General features: G+C 51.4%; 10 protein-coding genes; 6 read left to right on the top strand and 4 right to left on the bottom strand.

Annotated features, from left to right (window-relative positions):
* Positions 1–1,614: 1,614 nt before the first annotated feature.
* Positions 1,615–2,289, top strand: RCC_10392 (uncharacterized protein; the record flags this gene model as incomplete). The annotated part of the gene is made up of 1 exon (XM_023775622.1): positions 1,615–2,289. The coding sequence occupies one exon, from the start codon at positions 1,615–1,617 to the stop codon at positions 2,287–2,289; it is 675 nt and encodes a 224-aa protein (XP_023631390.1).
* A 653-nt stretch (positions 2,290–2,942) lies between these two features.
* On the bottom strand, positions 2,943–4,586 carry RCC_10391 (uncharacterized protein; the record flags this gene model as incomplete). Its single annotated transcript, XM_023775621.1, has 1 exon — positions 2,943–4,586. One exon carries the CDS (start codon positions 4,584–4,586, stop codon positions 2,943–2,945), a length of 1,644 nt encoding a protein of 547 aa, XP_023631389.1.
* Positions 4,587–5,013: 427 nt separating this feature from the next.
* On the bottom strand, positions 5,014–5,739 carry RCC_10390 (related to AP-3 complex subunit, sigma3 subunit; the record flags this gene model as incomplete). XM_023775620.1 has 4 exons in its annotated part: positions 5,014–5,083; positions 5,147–5,205; positions 5,264–5,608; positions 5,671–5,739. The coding sequence occupies 4 exons, from the start codon at positions 5,737–5,739 to the stop codon at positions 5,014–5,016; spliced, it is 543 nt and encodes a 180-aa protein (XP_023631388.1).
* A 234-nt stretch (positions 5,740–5,973) lies between these two features.
* Positions 5,974–6,511, top strand: RCC_10389 (probable ribosomal protein L22; the record flags this gene model as incomplete). XM_023775619.1 has 3 exons in its annotated part: positions 5,974–5,988; positions 6,072–6,125; positions 6,188–6,511. The coding sequence occupies 3 exons, from the start codon at positions 5,974–5,976 to the stop codon at positions 6,509–6,511; spliced, it is 393 nt and encodes a 130-aa protein (XP_023631387.1).
* Positions 6,512–7,288: 777 nt separating this feature from the next.
* On the top strand, positions 7,289–11,026 carry RCC_10388 (probable ribosomal RNA-processing protein 12; the record flags this gene model as incomplete). Its single annotated transcript, XM_023775618.1, has 1 exon — positions 7,289–11,026. One exon carries the CDS (start codon positions 7,289–7,291, stop codon positions 11,024–11,026), a length of 3,738 nt encoding a protein of 1,245 aa, XP_023631386.1.
* A 2,526-nt stretch (positions 11,027–13,552) lies between these two features.
* RCC_10387 (uncharacterized protein) lies at positions 13,553–13,909 on the bottom strand (the record flags this gene model as incomplete). The annotated part of the gene is made up of 1 exon (XM_023775617.1): positions 13,553–13,909. The coding sequence occupies one exon, from the start codon at positions 13,907–13,909 to the stop codon at positions 13,553–13,555; it is 357 nt and encodes a 118-aa protein (XP_023631385.1).
* An 841-nt stretch (positions 13,910–14,750) lies between these two features.
* On the top strand, positions 14,751–16,951 carry RCC_10386 (related to MFS sugar transporter; the record flags this gene model as incomplete). XM_023775616.1 has 9 exons in its annotated part: positions 14,751–14,877; positions 14,928–15,210; positions 15,275–15,375; positions 15,443–15,990; positions 16,074–16,208; positions 16,282–16,421; positions 16,483–16,537; positions 16,639–16,709; positions 16,864–16,951. 9 exons carry the CDS (start codon positions 14,751–14,753, stop codon positions 16,949–16,951), a joined length of 1,548 nt encoding a protein of 515 aa, XP_023631384.1.
* A 771-nt stretch (positions 16,952–17,722) lies between these two features.
* RCC_10385 (uncharacterized protein) lies at positions 17,723–19,539 on the bottom strand (the record flags this gene model as incomplete). XM_023775615.1 has 3 exons in its annotated part: positions 17,723–17,793; positions 18,042–18,327; positions 18,529–19,539. 3 exons carry the CDS (start codon positions 19,537–19,539, stop codon positions 17,723–17,725), a joined length of 1,368 nt encoding a protein of 455 aa, XP_023631383.1.
* A 358-nt stretch (positions 19,540–19,897) lies between these two features.
* On the top strand, positions 19,898–20,931 carry RCC_10384 (probable Protein transport protein sec13; the record flags this gene model as incomplete). XM_023775614.1 has 2 exons in its annotated part: positions 19,898–19,993; positions 20,056–20,931. 2 exons carry the CDS (start codon positions 19,898–19,900, stop codon positions 20,929–20,931), a joined length of 972 nt encoding a protein of 323 aa, XP_023631382.1.
* Positions 20,932–23,506: 2,575 nt separating this feature from the next.
* RCC_10383 (related to inhibitor of calcineurin) lies at positions 23,507–24,277 on the top strand (the record flags this gene model as incomplete). The annotated part of the gene is made up of 1 exon (XM_023775613.1): positions 23,507–24,277. The coding sequence occupies one exon, from the start codon at positions 23,507–23,509 to the stop codon at positions 24,275–24,277; it is 771 nt and encodes a 256-aa protein (XP_023631381.1).
* Positions 24,278–24,377: the final 100 nt, after the last annotated feature.

Below are 24,377 nucleotides of genomic sequence, written 5' to 3'. Positions count from 1 at the left end.
GAAAGAAAGAACGTTTGGGATCGCGGCTCTTATCAACGTGAAAGGCGTGGCTTGCGATGGCGCTAGTGATTCCTTGCAGCAGCTTTCCCTGTTTCATCGACCAGGGTGGTCGTGACGATGGTACTTGCCCATGGACTGCATGTCGCCTTCGTACAGGCAGTCCATCCAAAGCTGCGTCACATCGAGAGAGGCGCTCAAGTCAGCCTTGTAGGTAGTTCTCCTCGCTTGGAACCTTGTCCTGGAACGAAGTTTACTTTGGACCTCACCTGGAGACGGGAGTGCACGTGGCGTCATGCGGACCCACATTAACCCCTGCTTTCAGTCATCAACGTCTTCCTTCTCCAATCCAACATCTCTTCACGTGTCGTTCCACTGAGCGTAGACAATAGTTATACTGACAGCGACAGCAACAGTGTATGTAAGCTGAGCAGCTCAGAGTACGTCTAAGATGGTGCCACGGCGGCGCCGGTACGCAGAGCCTACGCGCGACTATGATCATTCCTATTGTCAATTTCTCCATCCTGTTCGATTGTCAACATTTCCCGCTCTATCAATGTGCTCGGGCGTTGAGGTTATTCTTCGTACAGTGCGTGTCATGAGGGGGTGGCTCTTACCGCCGGCGGAGCTCTCCGCGTGCGGCAGGCTTCACTCTGCTCGAAAAGAACGCATATGCCGGATGGCGTCGATATATTTACTTCACACCTCCGCTGCTTCGACTGCTTCAACACCATCAATCTCAACCAACTCGTTCACCACAAGACGCCATTGATACTCACCTCCAGCTCGAGCACATCAACTGCCAGGTCATCACCGCCGCTGCTCGCTATCACCAACACAATCATAAGGCGATACGTTCGGCCTCTCTCCATTCACAAGCTTCGTGCTCGGCACGCGTGACTGAGCCGCAGGGCTACATGGTCATTTGCCTTTCTTTGAAAAGCATCTTCAACACTCATCCATCAGCCACTCCAACTACCTCTACCATCCCTCTCAACACATCTTCATCGTGTACATGACGTGCAGAACACGCGCGCTATCCTCAGAACCAAGCAGCACATTCAGACCTCGCGGCCGCCGCCGATCGCTGCATACTAAAGGCCCGACGTCGACACTCAGTGGGCTCGCTGTCACTCAGCGTACCAAGGAGCACGCGCTCCGCGGCAACTCGAGCCTATCGATTGAAATATACTAACACAGCCGCCCCCGGAGAATTCGCGCCTCCGTAGGACCTCGCGCTGGACAACGACAACGACAACGGCAACGACAAAAGGTACCAGTTTCGCTTCTTGTACCTTCTCCTTGGCTCCACCGTCGACCGCAGTTACCAGCAACATCGAGTCCTCTTCTTCCGAGTCCGACAACTGGATMTGTGACCACATTCGTCGTTGGATGCCACTACTTTCAGGACTCCAATTCACTTCATTGCACCATTTTGATTATTGTTTCGGATCGCTGACCGTACGAAAAGAGTCTTTGTAGTCTGTCATTCGCGCTCCAAGCAGCCATTCAAGAATTGCACAATAGCATCGCACGACACGGCAGCCTTGACGGCAAGCTCGCCAACTCGCAACCTCCTTCCCGTCTTGCATCATACCCCAGCATCATCTTCAAGTCATGTACTCGCAATCTCGCAAGTGGGTCGCACCGAGAGTCCTCAAAGAGGACCAGAATAAACGCATGAACAACTCTCGCCGCAAAATCGCACCAAACTCCATCGCCTGGGAGCTCAACCTCGATGTTGAGCAGCACAAGAAAGAGTTTGCCGAAATACAACAAGCTCAATTGGAGCGCAACATCAAGTATCACACCGATGATGCCGCCGAGCGGATTCGCCTCGGACTGCCCGCAACGCCACCAGCAATCAAACCAGCCTTTGGTGGCAAGGTCTTCAAGGGGAACGACTCGGCGGTGCTTTCTCGGAAGACTGTCTTCGCGCCTGACTTCGAGGAGGGTCGTGAGGTGAGACATGCCACCAATCATGGATGGATCAATAAGGAAATCGCAGTGTGGCCCAGCAGGATGGAGATGAAGTACGAGGGAGATGACCGTATCTCTACGGACAAGTTGCACGGCCGCTTTCTTGGCGCACCTCGCACGGAGGGAAATGAGACTGTCAATTGGCAGCAGCGGTCCATCATTCCTCAATACGCAATGGAAGATTTCTACTACCCTGTCCCAAGAGAGGAAGAAATCTGGCTCCGCGTGCACTGGATTCGTGAGCACCAGTTCTCTGATATGGAAGGCGTGGAGGCTTTGGGAAAGGATCTGATGGATATGCTCAACATATAGGATCCTGCACCTTCCATTCAGCAATCCACAGCCGGAGACACCACACAGTCATTTGCGAACCGCGCATGACGCTTTCCCGAGAGCGGAGCATCTCAACTCTACCACAGTAAAGTCGCCTGGGTATTGCAAGCGTGAGTTTGTTCCTGTAGTAATTGAGAAGCACTCCGCTGACTACGTTTTAGTATTCATGAGATTTGCAGATACCTGGAGCAACGCGAGAAAAGAACGCGAGGAAAACAGAAACAGAAACACAAAGGGAACGAAGGAGTGACACGAAGAGAGTAGGGTCGGCGTTCAGTCTTGTGTCATTTCAATTTTTCCTTCTTTCAACCAGCTATACAAGTGGCATCCTGGCCGGTCAATTGTCATCACGTCACGGCTCCGATACAAGTTCGACTGCCAGGTACTCTGGCTTGAAAAGCGCGGAAGCGGTCTGGTGTTTGGGGTGCTGGCGAGGGACACGTTCAAGGGATTTCGAGTGGAAAGCTGGCTCCTTACTCATTCTCAGACCAGATCAATTACGTTGAAGCTTGTGGAATCAGACMGAATGAAATTTGATTTTATGTTTCTCTCACCTTCTCAAATTCATTATTCGGATTAATAAAATTCCCCGCAACTCTCAATTATCCAGCAAACAAAGTTTAATTTCTGTTCTAATAGTTCTTGGTGATGATCTTCTTCAGTACCGCCAGACGTGAACGCTTCGCAATGACTGCCGTCTCGCTGTGCGCAGCAAAACGAGAGCCGAATGAGGGTGTACGGTGCGGTTCAAGATGCTCTGGGATGGTTTGCACAGAGGAGGCAGCGATGGCTGACATTTTGTTGGAAGGTTGATATTCTCCATTCCCCGGCCGAGAAACAGGCAACCCCGAGACAGCCTGCTGCTTCGGTGCCTGACCGACGCCTCTGCGTGGGATGGAGAATGTTCTCGGGAGATTGGCAGTAGAAGGGATTTTCACTCCTGTAGTAGTAGTGCAAGGCGTCAAAGCCAAATCTCTGCGCTGTTCGCCGACGATGGTGCGACGGTGTTGTTCTAACTCTTGGTTTCGAACTGGGAAGTTCGGAGTGATTATTGCAGTGTTGAGAGCTGGTGTGGCGAGGTGGAGATCCAGTGTTGTGCTTTGTRGGAGAGTGCGGCGTTTTGGATTGTTGGTTGGAATGGCGGATGGGAAGTCGGCAGTGGCTGGTACTGTGTTGTTGTTGTTGTTGTTGGTATGCCTTGCTGCTGGAGGAGAGGAAATGTCCGAGTTGCGATCACGTTGCTGGACTGTGTGCTGCAGTGCTCTCTCCCATTCGAGACTAGTCTGGCTGTGCCGATCTGTAGATTGGTTTCCATGGGCTTTGTGCTTTTGCGTCCTGAGGGTTGTTTGGCTGGCATTCGAGACTTTGAGAATAGCAGGTAAACTCAATTGATGAGTAGCGTTGAAAGCCAGAATAGTTGACTGGGTCTTTGTAGCGTAAAAGCCAGGGATGTTTGAAGGTCTTGACGTGGAACGATCGTCTTCCCGAGGAATGCTCAACTGGTCCAGTGTGGCCTGTCGGTGCTGCTCTCGACTTTTGCCAACATCAGCCGTCTTGAAGATTGCTTCGTCGCTGAAAGCTTCCTCTTTGATGGGTGCATGGAACGAGAGGTATTGGAGGGTTCGCATTCCATTCTTGGTCCTGAGCTCGATGGGTTGGGAACCACAGATTCCTTGGATTGGCCATGGTTCCGCGGGGAACTGTACGGTAGTGCTTCGTTGCTCGCCATTGAAGTTCTTCTTTTCTGCTCGTCGACGGAGAAGTTTGCTGTCCCGCGGATGTGCCAGAACACCATCTAGCTGATCGAAGATTTGATCATACAAGACCGAGTTTGTAACGTTGGATCGACGATCATGAATAGCAGACGCATTGACCTGGCCGGGAAATTCAACATCGGCCGAGGAGTCGATTTCGCCAGAAGACTCGATTACAGGCTTTCCTGTAGAAAGTGGTGTAGGCAACGCTGAGATGACATATCGTACAGCAGGATGAGAAAATCGAACAGAGCGGTGTCTGGCGGACGGCAGTGGAGTGGGTTCGCTTACCTGATGGAGCCGTAAGTCTCTCACTGGCCTGAGGGAAATGACAGATCTTACGTTTCTCAGTTCTTGTGGGGTGTTGAAACCACCGGACAGAGGACGGGAGTGGAAATGTCCTTTTAGTTTTCGACCCAGCCCTCGAAGCTTGAGTCTTCTATCAGTGCTGCTTTTGGTCATCTTTCGTAGAGATGCATACGGGGGAAACGCGGAGCGAGACCTTTTGCGGGAGGAATCCATTATATGAATATGACTTGTGTATGTTGGTGGTATGTGGTTGTGGTCGAAGCCGAATGTCTCAAGTTAGCGGATGTCTGAACCACCGTGTGATGTGAGTCAATGTGTTGAGAATTGGATGTGAGGTATATGTCTCAACTCAATGTAGGATCTGGTTTGGTCTTTTCACTTCAAGAGGAAGAAGCGTGCTTTAATGACATGTAGGCTGAGGGCGATACTCGGAACAAAGATGCTAGACAAGGACATTATCCTTTCCTCATTGTTCAACGAACAAATGCAGACAATCGATGATGTAGATTGGAACAAAGCCTCYCACATCATGTACGGATCTGATGACATTCTTGTGAGCTGGAACAGATATTGGCTCGCCCTGGGGCGATCTTCAAGTGCGACATATCATAGACGATCTTCCAATGTGATATACCATGGACTATCTCCCGACCCACYGCGTTAAGCTTGGACGGGATTCATTCACGGCGGATCTCTTCGCAATGCGGCCCCTATGGAGTGTTAGCAATCGGTACGGGTCTTCAAGACGGCTGCAGCATGGCGGTTCTGCTTACTGTGCCCGAACGCCTTCCACCACCCGCTCCAGCCCTGTTTCAATGACAATGCCCCCAACCTGTTCAGACGTAGTCAGTACCAGGGTGCATCCCAAAAAGGGCTCAAAGGCAACATACCAGCATCTCGCCCAATACAGCATGCAGTGTTTCAAAATTGAAGATCAGGTCCAGCTCGCACACATTCTCAAAAAGCCGATCCAAAGCCTCTACAAAGACCTGGATGAAATCGAGAAGTGCCAGTGGCGATTCTGTAGAGGTGGAGATGACAATAAAGTAAAGTGTGGCGTAATGACGATAGGTCACCAGCGAAGGTGCGTCGTTGTGCTCGCCATGCGTACTCGCACTGGAGCTCGACGATGAGGCCAGGAGTGGAGGCAAAGGTAAGAAATTACAGCTGCTGGCCGGCCGCGCTGCCACCAGAGTGAAAATCTCCGAAAGCAGACGTTGCTGGACGGCGGTGTCCTACGCGAGAGAGTTACTTACTGTACAACATCCATCATTCCGCCGCAAAGAAGCATCGATACCAATTGTGAGTAGAATTTGGTCAGACGAGGCTGTCCATTGTTGTTGAACACGAGAACGGCATTGATCATTGCTGCGGTGATGATGTGTCGGTGTCGGATATGAGTTGGTGAAGAGGGGATGGTGAGGTCGGGCACACGCCTCTCGCTACACCTTCCACTTTAATCCCCCCGGCCAAGAGTTCGTCGATCCACTCACTCTTTGAAATTTGCGACAGCGCGCACTTCACTTGTCGACCTTGGACAACCACCTGACAGCGTAGGATAACCACTTCTTTACGTCTACCCCCCAAAATCCCCAACAAAATGGCCGCAACCACCGTATGTATCTCGCTATTCTGCCCGCCAACGCCTTGATTGGCAGTTCGGCATAGAGCAGTAGGCTGAGTTTTTTGATCCTGTAGAAGAAGTCCGCCTCCGGCGCAGCCAAGAAGGGCTCCAAGTCTGCCACCAAGAAGGTACAGCAATCACTCCCCATCCAACATTCCCCATCGGCAGACATACTAACACCGCGCGACAGTTCATCATCAACGCCCAGCAGCCCACCCAGGACCGTATCTTCGACCCCTCCGCCTTCGCCACTTTCCTCCAGCAGCGCATCAAGGTCGATGGCCGCACCGGTAACCTCGGCGAGAACATCACCGTCAACAACCTCGGCGACGGCAAGATTGAGGTCGTGGCACACCAGGACTTCAGCGGTCGTTACCTCAAGTACCTGACCAAGAAGTTCCTCAAGAAGCAGCAGCTTCGTGACTGGCTCCGTGTTGTGAGCACCTCCAAGGGCGAGTACAGCCTCAAGTTCTTCAACGTGGTTGGAGACGAGGCGGATGAGGATGAGGACTAGATTCTTCGAGGGATGAAGAGGGATCTGGATGTGGATATGGATATCTGGGGATTAGATTCACTCGGGTAGACATGTTCTCAAATCAAAAGTTGGGTGAAAACTCAGTCATCTACGTTTTCACGTTCATCATTTCGGACCATACGACACATCGTGAGAGGTCTAAGGGAATGGGCAGAATGGAGCTTGGCAGTTGCTCGTGGTCAATCGATGATGGTTCTTCAATCAGAGGTTCCTGTCCGTAGCTAGACACTGTGGTATAGTCTGGCTCTACCCGTAGCAGGTGGTCCTTCGTGCGGTGGATATTCGTCTGAATTTGCGAAAAGCTTTGGGGGTAGCTTCGAGGTCTGGTGAAGTTGTGGCAGCCAAAAACTATGTATTCAACAAGGACAGCCCCATTAGAGACGCATTGTTCGATAGAAAACAATCCTCTGTATGTGACTCTCCGCAAGGTGTTAATCCCCGTTGCGCTGGTCCATATGCGACGGTTGTCCGTGTTGATCGAGACGATATGGTTGTGCGTCTGGCTCAAGCTGGCTCAATCCCGCCACGTGCTTCCGCACTCAGTATCCCACATCTGCGTAGGATGTTGAAGTTGATTGTCTACGTCAAAATTGCAAAATTCTGTCGTGTTGTTCTGCTGGCCGAAGCAAAAGAAGTTGGACGGGAGGATCGCATGTGAAGATCTTATCTAATCTAATCTGATTTGATCATCCACGGCTCTCCAACTTTTTTTGTCAAGTTGGATCAACACCGTCTAGACGACGACATTCCACCGCCATGTCTCTGCAGGAGAGATTGACCCAAATCCGCTCGTCGCCGAAGCTGCAGAGTCAGCAGCAGACGTCGGTCGTTCTCAATGCGATTGAAGATACACTGCGCAGTCAGAAAAGCGAACCGACACCCACCGCATACTTTGCTGCGCTCTTGTCTCTTCTCGGACAGTACATTTCCGCCGACAAGGGGCTTGTGAACAAGGAAGTCGCCAATTCCGTTGTATACCTCCTCGATCTTGTCACGAGCCATGTTCCCGCGCCACTCCTCCGATCGAAATTTCCTCAAATCCTCGCTAGCCTTGCGCCGGCCTTGACACATCCCGAGGCGGAGGCACCTCTACTACGAGCCAGCATAGGATGTCTTGAGTCTCTACTTGTAGCACAAGATTCTCAAGCATGGGCTCTCCCACAGTCGACCACCAGTCCGCGCGGCGCAATGGGTGGACTTCTTGCGCTAGCCATGGACCACCGACCGAAAGTGCGGAAGCGGGCACAGGAAGCCTTGAGCAGCGTTTTGAAACAACCTCCGCCTTCACCTTCTCTCGATCACCCTGCTGCCGAAATGTGTGCCGAGACTGCAGTGCGACATTTACAATCTGCCGTGGATGAGGCAACATCGAAGAAGAGGAAGCAGAAGCAAAAGGACGAGACACAGAACGATCCAAACTTGATGCACGCCATGCAGTTGGTCAAGACATTGGCTACAGTGGACAATGGCTGGCCGAGTAAGAGGATAGATGCTCTATGCGAACTCCTGCTCAACATTTCGCGAGGCAACAATGAGTACCTCACAATGGCTGCTTTTGAGATCTTCGAGATCATCTTTGCAGGCATGGCAGATGAGGTTTCTTCATCCAAACTTCCTCGATTGTTGGAGGTGATTACCGAGTTGCAGCCTTCACAAAACGATTCACAGCTTCTCCCACCTTGGATAGCAGTTCTGAGTAGAGGATATGACGTTTCTTCCCAGATTGCACCAGACGAGACCTTCCAAAAGCTCCCCAAGCTGTTCAACAAGATCGCCTCATTTCTGGTCTCTTCCTCCCATAACATTCGCATTTCTGCATCCGAGTGCCTGATCTCCCTCCTACATACCTGCATACCAGAGTCCGTATTGTTGGAGCCATCGATCATGGATGACAAGGCTTTGGAGAAGGTTGCCAAGACACTGCGGGATCTTCTGAGTGTCAAATACCAGACAGCTTGGATGGAGGTGTTCAACGTGCTTGCTGCGGCTTTTGAGGTTTTGAGATGGCGAAGTCAGCCGCTGTTGGACAGCGTAGTCAAGGCGATTGGAGATTTGCGCACCGACGGTTCCTTCACCGGAAAGAAGGAGGCAGACGCAGTCCTTTCAGCAGCTATCCGATCATCTGGACCTGGAAATGTGCTTGGAGTACTCCCTCTCAACCTTGGAACATCCTCCTCTGGACCTGGTCGGGCATGGTTACTCCCAATCATGCGAGACTCTGTCAGCAACACCAATCTGGCACACTTCCGGACGGAGCTTGTTCCCTTGAGCGAGACAATGTTTCAGCGCGTTCTAAACCACGGCGATGCAGAGAAGACTATGGAAATCAAGATCTTCGAGACCGTTGTCAGTCAGATCTGGTCATGCCTTCCTGGCTACTGTGAATTGCCACTCGATTTGGTAGAAGCCATGGACCAGTCGTTCGCTGAGATGCTGAGTAACTTGCTCTACCAGCAACCTCAATTGAGGACTGTCATCTGCAAGGCTTTGCAGAATCTTGTGGAAACGAACAAAGCTATCGTGGAGGTTGAGGGCGAGGAAGACATTATCCAACAAGGACGTCTTTCCAAGGCAGACGCTCAGAAGAATCTAGAGCATCTAGCTGGATTCGCAAGCAACTTCCTGGCAGTCCTTTTCAATGTCTACGCAGAAACTCTCCCGCAAAACCGCGGGAACCTCCTTCAATGCATCAACGCATATTTGAGCGTCACGCCGGAGTCGGAGTTGATTGAGACCTATCAACGCGTGGCYACGATGCTTGAGGGATCTCTAGATGAAGCTGGACCGCAGACCCAAGCAGACAAGCAAAAGTCACAGAACAAGGACGCCAAGAGTAAGATGCCGCMGACTTCGCACACTCTGATGGATTTGATCATTACCATATCGACATATCTACCGAGAGAGAGCTTTAGCGGATTGTTCAACATGGCTGCCAACATCCTCAACAAGCAGGACGATCCTCAACTACAGAAGAAGGCGTATAAGCTGATTCCTCGATTGTCCGAGAGTGAGATTGGTCGACAAGCGTTGGAGGAGCGGAACGCAGACTTGCAACAACTCATCCTCACTGCGGCAGACAAGGCTACAGCGCCCTCGCGGAGAGATAGACTGGCATCGATTGCGGAAATCATCCCTGGACTACCAAAGTCCGATCTTCACTTCATCCCGTCAATCATCCCCGAGGTCGTCATCAGCGCAAAGGAGGTCAACGAAAAGGCAAGAACAGCTGCATTTGACCTTCTCGTCCTCATGGCGGAGAAGATGGCAGATGGTGGTGTTGTAGTCAACGCAAACGTGCCTCACATGCCATCAGACGCTCCCTCTGTAGATGCCAGTCTGGAGGAATACTTCACAATGGTCTCCGCCGGTCTGGCAGGGTCAACACCACACATGATCTCCGCGTCTATTACGGCATTGACGAGACTGCTATACGAGTTCCACGGTCGCATGCAGGAGTCCACCGTGGCCGACTTGGTGCAGACTATGGATCTCTTCCTCACATCCAACAACCGTGAGATTGTGCAGTCAGTATTGGGCTTCGTCAAGGTCTGTATCATCTCTCTGCCCAGCGAAGTCATGCTACCACGGCTGGAGACTTTGGTTCCCAACTTGATCGTCTGGAGTCATGAGCACAAGGCACATTTCAAATCCAAGGTCAAGCACATCTTCGAGCGGATGATCCGTAGATTCGGTGCCGAAATTGTGGAGAGACATAYACCAGAAGCAGATCGAAAACTCATAACAAACATCCGCAAGATGCGGGAAAGGCGCAAGAGAAAGAAGACCGAGGGCGATGGCGAAGAGACCACCGCTACTGACAAGAAGCGTGGCAAGTTTGAGAGCGAATACGACGAGGCCGTCTACGGATCTGCTTCGGAATCAGACGCTGGCTCTGACATTTCCGACGATGAGGTTCTTGGCCGCTCAGTCGCCAAAGGACAAAAGGCGAAACAAGGAGGCAAGCAGTACATTGTGGAAGACGACGATGAGCCTTTGGATCTTCTTGATCGTAAAGCACTCGCTCATGTGTCATCAACGAAGCCTTTGAAGAATCGGGAGACTGATGGAAAGAAGAAGAAAGCCAAGACTGATCTCGACGGCAAGCTTGTATTCAACGACAACGATTCAGATGCAGAAGTCATGGACTTTGACGGGGATGAGCCTGGTGATGGCACTCTCGAGGGTGGTATCAACGCTTACGTGGCCGCGCTCAAGGGCAAGGATGCGCCCGTCAAAGGTCAGCGAGGATTGAAATTCAAGAATTCTCGCGCCAGTGCTGGTGATGATGATGAAATGGACGTGGATGAGGATGTCATGTCTGCGAAGAAGAAGCTGGATGCGAGGAGTCCTCGGGGTGGTGGTGGTGGGCCGCAGAGAAGGGGACTTGGAGGGGAGAAGAACAAGGGTTTCTCGGCTGGCAAAGTTGGTAAAGCGCGCGGTGGTGGCTCGTTTAGAGGGAAACATGGGTTGCAGAATCGTAGGGGTAGAAAGTAGAATGCACGGCGAAGGCTGAATTCAGAATGAGATGGATGAATGAGTTTGATCGCACTGTCCTCGCCGGTTGGATGTGAAGTACTTGCGTTGAGTGGGACACCATTACAAAATGCGAGGCCTTGAGAGATGAACGTTTTCGCAAGTCACTCATTCATAATGTCCGCGAGCGCGACGGCCGAGGAGTGCAGTGACGGAAACGAAGAAGTCAAAGCTGCAAACGATGGATCGGAGTAGAGTCGTAGGGTACATGTACCCTCTTCTAGAATCACATCGCTTGGCATCAAGATAGTGATCAAAATCCTGCAAACACTCCCCGATCAACAGCCATCAAGACTGCATAGACTTTTGCATGATAGCATAGGATAGAGATTGATCCGCTCTAGATATTGGMCATACAAAGAATCCTATGCGGAGAGTTGTTGCTTTGATCGAGCGGGTTTCGACCACGCCAGCTCGACACGCCAGCTCAGCGGTACTCAATCTCGTAAACCTCGCTCGATCATTCGACCAGCACTTTTAATTTGCATTCTGATTGATGTATAGGGATCATTAGTAGCTTCCGTTTGCTATACAGTAGTTTTCATGTTTATGCGTATAGTGTAGGTATTCATCTAGCATATCTTATAGGGTATGTCGGGAAAGCGTGCCAAGTCCGCGGATTCGGGGAGAATTCGTAGTAGTAATTTCAAGCTTCTCGATCAATTGACCACCGCATTTAATTCACATTCTGACTGTCGTATAGGGATGATTAGTAGCTTCTATTTGCTATGCAGTAGTTCTTATGTTTATTAGTGCGGTGTAGGTATTTATCTAGCACATCGCGTGTTAGGCCGAGGGGATGATATTTAGCCGCCAAGCCCTAGCCGAGTACTACTACCATCACTGATTAGAACAGCCTCGATCAATCGACATGCGCGATGTAATGTTCTAGCACTCTCGCATAGCCATCGGTCTAGTACGGCCTTCCCTATACATGTGTCTGTTAACCTATACAGGTGATGCGGAGCCTACGCGAGCGTATTCCGGACTTACCGTGCTTGTAATAAAGCTCAAAATCTTGTCTACCTCTGCGAGAAGTGCTCGATCAGGCGACAACGACCATCAACACAATTAACACTCTCGCATATCCTTGGGATGCATGCAGACTTGCCTATACATATGTCCGTCAACCTATGCAGGTAATGTTGAGCCTACGCGAGCGTATTCCGAACTCATTGTGCTTGCTGGTGATGAAGCTCAAAATCTTGTCCACCTCTACGCAGAACTGCTCGATCAAACGACAACGACACATCAACACACTCAACACTCTTGCACATCCTTCAGACGGACATAGACCTTCCTATGCATGTGCTCATAAGCCTATGCAGTGTATATTAGGCCTATACGGGCGTGTCCCGTTCTCACAACGCCCCCGCGGGCGACGAAGCTCAAAATCTTGACCATCTCTGCGAGAACTGCTCGATCAGACGACAACGACCATCAACTCCCCCAAAACTCCTGCACAGTCTTGAGATGCATGCGGGCTTTCCTATACATGTGCCTATAAGCCTATGCAGTGCATATCAGGCCTATGCGAGTATGACCCGCTTACAACGCCCCGCGGTTTATGAAGCATACACCCGGTCCACCCTTGATCAGACGACAGCATTCATTAATTCTTCCAGCACTCCTTGCACAGTCTTAAGATGCATATAGGCTTTCCTACGCATGTACTAGCAAGCCTATGCAGTGTATATCAGGCCTATGCGAGCATGTTCCGCTCACAACGCCCCGCGGTTCATGAAGCACACACCCGGTCATCCCTCCATCAGACGACAGCATTCATCAATTCTTCCAGCACTCTTGCATAGGCGTCAAATACATGCAAGCTTCCATTTGCAAGTGTGTATAGGCCTATGCGGTGGATATTGGGTCTGCGCGAGTATGGTTGGTGGTTATCGTACTGCGCGGGCGACGAAGCCCAAAGTTCACAAAAATCTCTCGATCAAGCGACAAACACCATCGAACTCCGCGATACTCTCGCACTAAGGGCTTCTTTGTACACCATTCCATGTGCAATTGCGTATGAGCCTATGCGGTGGATTTTGAGCCTATGCGAGCGGATTCCGCGGCGGGAAGTTGGCGTTGCAAGAGCAAGCTGAGACTCCATCATTCACAAGAACCTTTCGGCTAGGCGACAACCACCATCAAACCTCACAATACCCTCGGACTACGGTATCCTCTGCCTGGCCTTCAATTCTGTATCGCGTATGMGTCTATCCAGTTCACGTTGGGCCTACGCGAGCRGAATCCGGGACGTTGGCGCAGTGGGAAAAGCTCCAACTTGACCACCACCCGGATGATGGAAGTGTCTACTTGATCTACGTGCTTTCCACACATGAGGGAGCGATTGTCTGAACCTAGGTACCTAGGCCTCGCATTGCGCAGGAAACAAGGCATATCCCCACAAACTGTCCTCATCAAAGCCCAAAGCACTCGCAAGCTCTTCCAACGTTCTCATTGCTTTTGGAAGTACCGAGGGCCTCATCATCTGCGGCGTCGTTCCTGAACTACCGGAGATACTTGACTGAAGGAGGGCGGACGCACGATGCGCGCGTGCTTTGGCAAACGCTCAGTCTCGAGGACGCTCTTTCCAAGGCAAACACTCTTCATGGGGATGCTTTGAGCCTGAAGTGCTGGGAGGATATGCACTGCTACTGGGCCTTGTAGGCGTGGGCAAGGAGCCTGCGAACTGCGCTTTTCCGTCGTCATGCGGGCACGAGAAGCAATCAGGAGGGCAACATCCATGTCCGAGCTTGGTGCCTGCAAGACAGACTCGCCGTTGCGGCGTGTCTCATCCTCCTGATCGCGGAGTGCGAGGTTGAGGGAGGTCCAGCAATCCATTGCGTTGTTGACAAGGCTGCACACCAACCGCGGTCAGTGGATGGTGGTTGAACCTCCGCTGCCACTAGGCATGAATAGAGCCGCTGCAAATTGAACGGAGCCGGCCAGTGGAGGTACTCTTCAACCTTCGACACTCTCAAGGAGAGAGCTGTCTCAAGATAAGTGATTGCTCAAGTCATCATGAACATCCCAGTCATCATCCTTCAATCCGAGAGCCCTCTCGATGCAATTCTGCCTTCGAGACTTGCTAGGGTCTTGTTTATGAACCACACGGCTTGAAGAACGTCGAGCCGATCAGACAGCAGCATTGAAATCGCTATATGTGCATCCTAACGACAGACTCTACTTATGGTAAGTCTCAAATGAGTCCTTGCTCGTCAAGAGAACAAGCCAGCTTTACATCAGGTGGATTGGATCTGATCGTTCCTCTTTTGTACGCTGCTATACGTTGTTGCAAAGTCATTTTCTTGCCTCCCTTCCAATCTCCTCTCTCGCACTCACAAAACACAAATTGCTCACGAAGCCAATCCCTTTCAACATCAACACGAAACATRTCCGGAACAGAAACCCAATCATTCTTCGAGAAGCACGAAGACCGCCCACACGGAACCACCTCCGCTGCAGATTGATCCTTCGGGTGAAAACAATGCAGGTTCCAACCCCGCTCTCGCGTGTCGTAGATCGGTAACACCACGTGCGGAGAAAGCATGTTAACCATACCAGAACCTCGGGAGAATGTTTAGAATCCCAGCATGGTAGCCAATGATGCTTGGTGAGCGTATGAGATGGAGAGCTTAAACATTTGTTCGTTGTTCATCTTTCATCTTGTAACACTAACACGATGTTCGGAATGGCAAAGTCTACGGTAAACACATATAATCTCCTGGTGGTTGTGTTTGTTGCCTTGGGGACACTAGCTACTGCGTATGGACTCGCCGTGATTGGAAGTACAGTCGGGCAACCGAGTTGTGAGATGTCTCCTCTCCCACCACGACTGCATCTAATATCGTTCGTACAGTCTACACCTACTTCAACCTCCCAGCCGCAGGAGAGCCGGGATATGCTCATACGACGAACATCATCGGCGGACTCAACGGGTTGAACTCCGCGGGAGCCATTTTGGGGTGTGCGTTGAGTGCTTGGGCCGCGGATTACGTGGGAAGGAAACGAACCATTCAGATTGGTTGTGGGGTGTTGATTATTGGCGGAGCTCTCTGTGCTGGGTCTGTGAGTATTGGAATGTTTTATGCGGGACGCTTGGCTGCTGGAGTGGGAGCCGGGACGCTTGCTGTGGTGGTTCCGTGAGTCAAATCATCTATCAATCAGGACGAGGGTTTCGGTAGCTGACTGACATGTATTGGAAAGGATGTATCAAGGAGAAATCAGCACGGCCGATATCCGAGGCGCTATGATGTGCGTCACGGGAGTCTTCTATGCCATCGGCTACGGCTGGGCGGGTTGGATGGGTATATCAACAATCACACCACGCCCTTTCACGATTTTCCCCAACCACTTCAATCTGACATGTAACAGGCTACGCATGCTATTACTTCCCCTCGACCTCCCCGCACGCCACCTTCGCCTGGCGCTTCCCCCTCGCATTGCAATGCATCCCTCCCATGATCGTCCTGGCAGGAAGTACCCTGATCCCCTTTTCCCCCCGCTGGCTGCTCGCGCAAGATCGACGCGAAGAAGCCCTCTCCATCGTCGAACGTCTACACGCCACTCCCAACGATCCCCATCACACTATCGCGAGACAGGAATTCTACCTCATGGAGCAACAGTTCGAACTGGATAAACAATTCCCCACTCGTCCCTTTGAGATTTTCAGGGGTAGACCGAATCAGAAACGAGCGGCTGTGGGAGCTATTATGATGTGGGGGAATCAATTCTTGGGAATCTTCGTCATGACGAATTATGGAGTGTTGATTTATGCGAGTTTGGGGTTTGAGGGGTCTGTGCCGTTGTTGTTGAATGCGTGTTGGACGACGTTTACGCTGCTGGGAAATGTGTGGACGGCGCTGTATATTGATAGATTTGGGAGGAGGACTTTCTTGTTGATTGGTGCTACGGGGTGTACGGTGAGTTGTCGAACATCTATCCATTCATCCATCTATCAATGAGAAGAGCTCCGCTGACTTTCGTCGATGTGTGTCGCGTACAGATATCCCTCATCTTCCTCTGCGCCATGACGGCAAGTTTCCTCAACACTACAAACACCGCCGGTCTCAACGCCGCAGTCTTCTTCATCTGGTTATACATTTTCTGGTGGTGTTTCTTCGTCGACGCTACTCAATACGTTCGTTTGCCACATCCATCGCAAGCCAAAATACACTTCCACTGACACCTTTTCCTCTTCGCGGGATTCATAGGTCTACGTAAGCGAAATCTGGCCCAATCATCTACGTTCTCAAGGAACAGCGTGGGGATTATCCTTCTTCTTCCTCGCTTCGGAAATTACGCTCGTGGGAGCTCCCGTGGCATTGAATGACATCGGATGGAAATTTTACCTGTTGGGTCTCCTCCTATCTATCACAATTTCTCGCCCGTACTGACAAGATACATCTGTATAGTGTCCTGATCATTCCATCTGCGATTTATATCGCTATGATCTATCTTCTCTTTCCTGCAAGTGCCTTTGCTTCATATCTCCCTGTCCTGTCCTGTCCTGTCCTATCCTATCCTGTATATTACGAGGAACGTAACTAATAAGCYATACCAAAACACAGGAAACCAAAGGCCGAACGCTCGAAGAAATCGGCACGCTATTCGGAGATGACGCGCACGTTGCTTCGCATTGGTAAGTCCATTCCATACGTTCTCTCTCTCATACAGCGATCCGAAAGATAGAATCTGCCAGCTAGCCAGTCAGCCAGAAAAACGCCCTCTACAGCTACTCTGCACAACTAATCCCTTCAAACCTACATCCATCGCTAACTTTGTCCTTCCTACAGGTATGATCTCAACGACATTGAAAAGGAGAAAATCACGCGTGAAGCATTCCGCTYATCAACCACCGAGGATGGGAAAGTTATAGGCTAAGGAGGCGATGATATCGTGAAGAAACTGTTTCGGCTACGTAAAGATGTCCGATTCTATTCTATGCGTAATTTGACTATTCAGCGGTCATGGGGAAAGATCTGAGGGTGTTAATGGGAGGAGGGAGGAGGATGTAGATGCCGGGAGAGATAGAGGTCAGAAAGTGAGATATAACCCGTGTAGAGTCTACCAGAAGGGATTGATATAAAGCAGTGAAAGAACCCCTTTTACTACTCAAACTCAAACTCATACTCAATGTACAACCACCATCTATCTCCATTTCCATCAACAATCCGCCTCTCCAACCTTCCGCCTCTTCGAAAGACCGAGATATTCCCACGCTACAACATGACCTTTTAGAAGCGCATCTCGAAGGCGTCTCAAAGTACAAAAGTGTCCGAACAACGAAAACAGGGGAAGCGTTTCGTTCTCAAAGGTGGGAAACTTATGACCGGGATACAGGTAGATCGTGTGGTCAAGCCATGATATGGAGCTCGAGGATTGGATGTCCCTCCTAGCTCAATTCAAGCATGGTCCATTCTCCCTAAGTTTCCCTTAACTCGACCTCTTGAGATGCTTCCATTACCTCTCGTTGCGCGTMGATCACACAACGACAGCAAGCCCCTCAATGAATCCCCTTCCACTCCTCCGGAAAAAGCACCCGGCAGCATTCCGCTCCACATACGCGTCCGRCCAGGGCGTATACCTATTTCCATCTTCACCACCGACATCATCATTATCATCATCATCGTGATCTTGATCCTCCTGATCTAGTCAAATCGACAAATTCCCCCCTTCCCCACCTCCAGGCCGAAAGAAAGGGGAAGTCATGAGAAACTCCGAATCTACTCCACAGTATCCGTCAATGAGAAATTTTCAGAGGTCTTCGATGTTGTGATCCCACTCCCCCAAAGCATACGCGAGTTCGGCAAAAGAAGGATCATAGTYATCATCATCTAGAACTTTCAACCTCCCAGCTTCAGCGGAGAAGGAGTGGAAAGGACTGCACTGTCTCCGTATAGCATTTCCACCAGGGAAGCGTTCTGCGAAGAAGGTGCAAATGCATGATGATGAATGGGAGAGGGAAACTCACCCATATCATCCGTCTGGTAATCTTCCGGCATGGCATCCTCGGGCACACTCTCTTCCACCTCGGCCATTGCGCCAGGTTGCTCGAGAAGATCCACCACATCCTGCCCATCATTCGGATGGATTAGATGACGCCCGGAATCGAGGTCTTGTTCATGTGGAGGGATTCCATATTCAGGCGGTCGGGTATCTACAAGATGAGGTTGTTGATATCCCATTCCTAAAGGGTTGGAGATGCTAGCAGAAGAGGCGTTTAGTGTTGCTCCATTGTCGGAGGATGTGGCGTTCGCCTAACTCACAAAGATTGTCAGCGATTCACTCCATGTATGTCGCATTGTACGGCTTTATCACGTGTAAGGAGACTCCCAATGGTCGAACTCGTAATCGGCATCACGAGACTGCATCAGTGGGGTGTGATGGTGTGATGAAGATGAAGGTATAGCAGCAGCAGGAGTGGAAGTGGAGGTGGAGGTGGTGATGGTGGGACTAACAGCAGTAGTCTCAACCATTTGATCTCCTTCCACGCGAACTTCCCGATCGCGGAGTTTGCGCATGAGAGAGAGGAATTGGCTGTTTTTGAACTTGTCCGATTGGTCGTGRGAGACCTTTTCCAGCAGTTCTTGGGYTGTGGCGGCGAGTTGGTCATCGTCGTGGTGAGATGGTCGTTGCTCGTCTTGGATGGGGCGCTGTTCGTCGTGGATGGGTTCATACAATGGTTGGTGTTCGATATCACTACCGTGGATTGTATCTTCGGGCCTCCAGAATCGCTCATCTTCTTGAGCTACTTGATTCAACATTTTCGTGGCTTCTTGCTCTGTTGCAGCTTCTACACGCTCAATCATGGCTTCCAAATCGTGATCATCTTGCATGGATTGTTGCTCCTGCTCCACATCTGCCWTCATGTCCTCCTTGGCCATGTCAAAGGCTCGTTCGAATGCCGCCTCGTCGAATTGTTCCGCCATGACCGGCTCCTTTCCTTTGGATTGCATGCCATTTCCGAGGTAGTTCTGCTGTGGGGTGAAGGAGGGTTGAAAGCCCGTCCGACCATATCTCGCTTGTTGTTGAAAGGCCGGGGAAGATTGTATTGACGCCTGAGCTCGAGGCGCACCTTGTGCAATGTGTTGCTGAAATCCTTGGGCCCAATTCGAGGAAGATGCATTCGGGGAGGAGATTTGGAGGTGTTGGAAGTCATTCGCCCACGATGGTGTCTCTTGGGGTTGGGGATGTTGGTGTTGATGTGGATGTGGATGTGAGGATTGAACGGGAAAGTTGTTGTGCAAGAGCAGGCCATGATCCAGCACTGGCGGGGTAAAACCGGCTTGAAAGGCTTCGAAATCGGCGTCGAGATGAGCAGCGTTGGGGTTGGTGGAGCGGAAGTTTTGGGGCCCGCCGCGAGTCAAGTGGCGGTTGGTGAGTCGGTCTTGTTGGAGGGATCGATCGACGGCTTGATGTTGCTTGAACTGCGAAAGCGCATTCGACGGTCCACATGCCGCTTCCGCCATGTCGGGTTACTTCAAGAAGGTGGATGGGATGGAATAGACAGAGAAAGATGAGCTGCACGAGGTCAAAGTCCGAGTCGAGCAATCACCGAACCCAGCCGAGGCTTTTGCACATGACAATCCAGTGTTGCACAATCCTGCACAGTCCTGCACAACCAAGGTTCGGTCCGCGCCGGTGACTTCCCTCCCGATGGGATGTGGAGGTGATGTGATGCTCTTCACGCTTGGAAAGTGAGGGACGTGTCTCCTACGTGTTGTGTTGAGGGGAATTACTTTGTTCTTGAGGATTGTGTACATCACCGATCCCTACATCCGACATTCAACGCCACTGGATTGATCAAAGAAATCACCTTTCCACAARATGGTTGGCTTCATCCAATCCTCAATCCATCGCCGTCTCCTTGCTAACCCTCTCCAGGCGCAAGTCATCTCCAACTCGGGTCACGATGACATGATTGTATGTCATGCTGGGAGAGGATGAGATGGGGGGATGGTCTGGCTAACAGTATATCCATCTAGCACGATGCGGTCCTCGACTACTACGGCCGACGACTGGCGACATGTTCCTCCGACAAGACGATCAAAATGTTTGAAATCGACGGTGATCAACACCGCCTGACGGAAACGCTCAAAGGGCATGAAGGGGCCGTGTGGTGTGTGTCGTGGGCCCATCCCAAATACGGAACCATCCTCGCCTCCTCCTCCTACGACGGCCGTATCCTCATCTGGCGCGAACAGAATGGCGCCTGGCAGCGCATCTACGAATTTACCCTGCACACCGCTTCCGTCAACCTCGTCGCCTGGTCGCCTCCCGACACCGGCTGTCATCTAGCCGCTGCGAGTAGCGATGGCAAAGTCAGCGTCCTCAGCTTCGAAAACAACACCTTCTCCCACACCATCTTCCCCGCTCATGGAAGTGGTGTCAATGCCGTGAGCTGGTCCCCCGCCATCCTCCCCGGCCAACTCACTTCCGCCCAAGCTCCCGGTCAGACACCATCCCCCGTCCGACGCTTCGTCACGGGAGGAAGTGACAATTTGGTCAAGATTTGGGAGTTCAACTCCACCACACAGAGCTATGACAACGTCACCACCTTGCACGGTCACTCCGATTGGGTGAGGGATGTCGCGTGGTCGGCCACTCCCTTGTCCAAGTCCTACATTGCCAGCGCATCACAAGATCACACCGTCAGGATATGGACGTTGGCGGCGGGTGGAAATGTCGGCGATGCGAATGCGTGGAAGAGTGAGGAGTTGAACTTGGATGTCGTGGTGTGGAGGGTGAGCTGGAGCATGGCGGGAAATGTCCTGGCCGTGTCGTGTGGAGATAACCGGGTCAGCTTGTGGAAGGAGAAGCTCAAGGGTGGATGGGAGGTGATCAAGACGATTGAAGAGTAAGGGGGAAGGGATCGATGCTTGCGTGGAGGATATAGAGCGCATTCCCATGCAGCATGAACGGAGCGACAATAAAAGTCATGAACCACCCAGCCCGAGGAACGGGTGAGATTGATGATAACACTAAAGGGCCCCATTTGGCAGGATGACCGAGATGATTCTCACTCGCAGCGGTGAATAGAGCGAGAAACACCCACCAGGTCTGCTGAGACAAACCACACCCCAGAAAAAGGTCCCGAGGTAGGTCCCCAACACATGCATGACAATCCTTCCCTCCTTCCTTTTCCAAACTCCCACCTTCGGAAAGCTACATTGGCACCTCCTTCCACTTCAACCCTCAGAACTACCTACCCTGCACAACAACGTGTCCGCCACGCTTTCGACTCCACATCATCCGCATCCGTATCGTTGGGTCGCACGAATTCGGACATTCCCATCACATCACATCACATCCACAACTCCAACTCCAACCGCACCACAAACCACAGAGAGAGGACCTACGAAGCAGCCTGCCACTAACCAACCACCACTTCTACCTCTCCTTCTTCTTCTACCTTATCCATCCAGCCTCCGTCGCACCCTAAGAGAGAAACTTTTAATATCCCCGAAAACAACACAAACCATGCCGATAATCCGCTCTTCAATCGAAGCCTGGTCGAGGAATATGACTCCTCCTCCCTTGCCTGCCGTTTCTCAAGCGCCGCAACCACCACAGCAATATCAAGAGCGAAAACCTTTACCATACACCCCTCCTCCTCGAGGAAATCCTCCCCGCAGAACAACACCTTACAATCCTCCTCCTCCTCTCAAGTCCCGAGAACAGGGGAGATATTCTCACGATTCCCGCTCTTCAACATCTTCATCATTCCCTCCAGCCTCATCTTCTTCAACTACAGCTTGCAACGCACCACCGACACGAGGACAGGAGCAGGGATATGGACATGTGAAGAAGAAGATTATACCACACAGAAGGAAAAGCGTGCATTTCACCGTYGATGAATCGAGGACTTTTGATTCGAGAGATGCGCCGGAGAGGGTTGGTGAGGGTGTTTCTTCTTTTTTGCGGCCTCGGAGGGTGGGGAAGTCGGAGGGGAGGTTTACGAGCAGGTTGGGATGATTGATTGGGTGATGGAGTGATTGATCGGGAGCTGGGTGATTGATCGGGAGGTGTGATGTTATTGCTAGCAGTTCATTCATGAGGATTGTTGGATTTGAGTGGGGTGGGTGAGCGGGCGTTTTCTGGGCTTGGAGGATGTGGGAGGGTAGAGGAGAGTTGTTAATGTTCATAGATGGTCTTCTTCGAAATTAGGTGTATCATTCATGGTATCCTTCATCTCCTCATCCCACGTCGCCTCGCACGGGATTCAAATTTTAAGCCTAACTTTTCTCCAAACTTTCAGAGGTCCAGATACATGAAATCAGCAGACAGACAGACAGACGCCTTTTATTCAGAGGTATCGTTAGCAGTATTGTTCTCTACCATAGTAATATAACTCCAACAGCCGGCGTAGTAGCGGTGTGGTATCGATTCGATTCGATCTTGAGAGCCTGGTCGACGATAGAAACCAAGGTCTGAGACTCTAAGCCACAATATCACGGTGATGAATATCAGGGACAGAGGTTCAAACCAACCCAGCTTCCACCATTTCTTGTTCTTCAAACCAAAAAACTCGGACGTCAAGCAAGCTTTCGCAGCAGCGATCGATCTGCCGAACATGTGAACACTGAACGTTACTATGTGATCAGTGCACGTGAATCATTTGATTCAAGTTTATTGATCATCATTATTAGTTGTTGCACCGCCTAGTTTTGGATGATGAATGGAAGGTGGTAATGTGAGACGTGTGTCTCTTTCAACCAAGGCTCCGCCCAAACTTTTCCTAGTACCATGACGACCAAGACCAAGACCAAGAATGACCACTTAGAGCCATGAGCCATGATGTGTGATGAATATCGTGTGACGCGGAAGGGAGGCTCCGTCGTCTTACCTTTCCTTCCTTCCCGAGCCGTAGCACGGCATGATAGGGGAATTGTGCATGATAAGCAAGACGACTTCTTCATGATGCAAGCCAAGTCCAAGCCGGACATGCTCGCTCGCATCGCATCAGTTCGGATCAAGGTGAAAGTTAATGGAAGTTGATGAATCTGCCGGGGCGGGACGGAGCGGCTTGTTTCTGCGAGACGGAGCAGGTCCGCACTCGCATCCGCGCGCGGGATGGATAAAGTAAGGTAGAGCAGCGAGGCGCAGCAGTGAGCCAACCAAGGGCCAAAGGGCAAGGATATGCTTGGCGAGGGAGGTGACAGAAACGTCTGGACACGCTGTGTTGCTCCGCCTCGTTGGATGGGGAGAGACATAAGCCGCTGACTTTCTTCTTCTTCCGTTCACATCTTCTTCATTCATCAAACAATTGAAACGAGAAAGACTTTCTGGAGATAAGACGCAGACAAAGCCCGAGGTTGCACCAACCAAGCTCGCCACATCCTCAACCTCACCCACCATATCTATCTACTCTCCTCTCCTCTCTTCCACCTCACCTACAAACCAACCAACAACAAAACACAAATGGCCACCCTCACCATGCAAGCCATACCAACACCCCCACACTCTCGCCGCCGCAGCCCCAACCTCTCCATCGATCTCTCCTCACTCCCTCAACTCTCCACCCCGGCCCCACCAAGCAACACCCTCCTCATAACAAACCTCACCACCCCGGCAATCTTCACCGCCATCAACTTGGAATCCATCACCCAAGCCATCAACGCCCACGCTCCAATCCACACCTTCTCGCCCTTGAAATCCATGCGCCGCATCATCGTCACCTTCCACACCGTCGCCGACGCCATCGCCGTCCGCCAACTCCTCGACGGGGAAACCGTTCTCGGAGATCGCATCCGCGTCTACTTTGGCGCCAACACCCGCATCGAAGACCCCCAAGATCAACATCTTCAAGCCCCGAAATCCTCCCGCTTATTCTTCATCTCTCCCCCGCCCTCCCCGCCCATGGGCTGGGAAATGCGCAATGAAGGACCCCCGAACAAAGACGTGCATGCCGAGGATCTGGCTTCTGCGTTGGCGAATTTGACCGCGAGACCTAGTGCTGATGATGCGTTGTATCAGCAGAGTTCGGGGACGTTCGCTGAGAGGAAAGGTTCGGGGAGGAAGAGAGCGGCGACGTTGGGAGCGGGGAGTACGGTGGTGTATGACCCGGAGGAGTTTGGGGATAGTCCGGATTTGCCGGCGATTGCGGTTGAGGATACGACGATGAGTCCGTTGCCGTTGACGCCTGTGGAGGGAAGTGGGTTGAAGTTGGAGAGGACTGCGAGGCCGCCGGTGGAGTTGATGGAGTGATGGATGATTGATAGTGTTTTTTGATTGTGCTGCGGGTATAGCGAGGAGTTTCTGGGAATGAAAGAACGCATGGAAGCATGAATGGATGGTTAAGACTTTT

The sequence above is a fragment of the Ramularia collo-cygni genome (genome assembly GCF_900074925.1).
Source record: "Ramularia collo-cygni strain URUG2 genome assembly, contig: RCC_scaffold22, whole genome shotgun sequence".
In the NCBI taxonomy this organism is placed as follows: domain Eukaryota; kingdom Fungi; phylum Ascomycota; class Dothideomycetes; order Mycosphaerellales; family Mycosphaerellaceae; genus Ramularia; species Ramularia collo-cygni.
The sequence above is the reverse complement of the archived record's forward strand: the minus strand, read 5'-3'. Positions and strand labels throughout refer to the sequence as shown.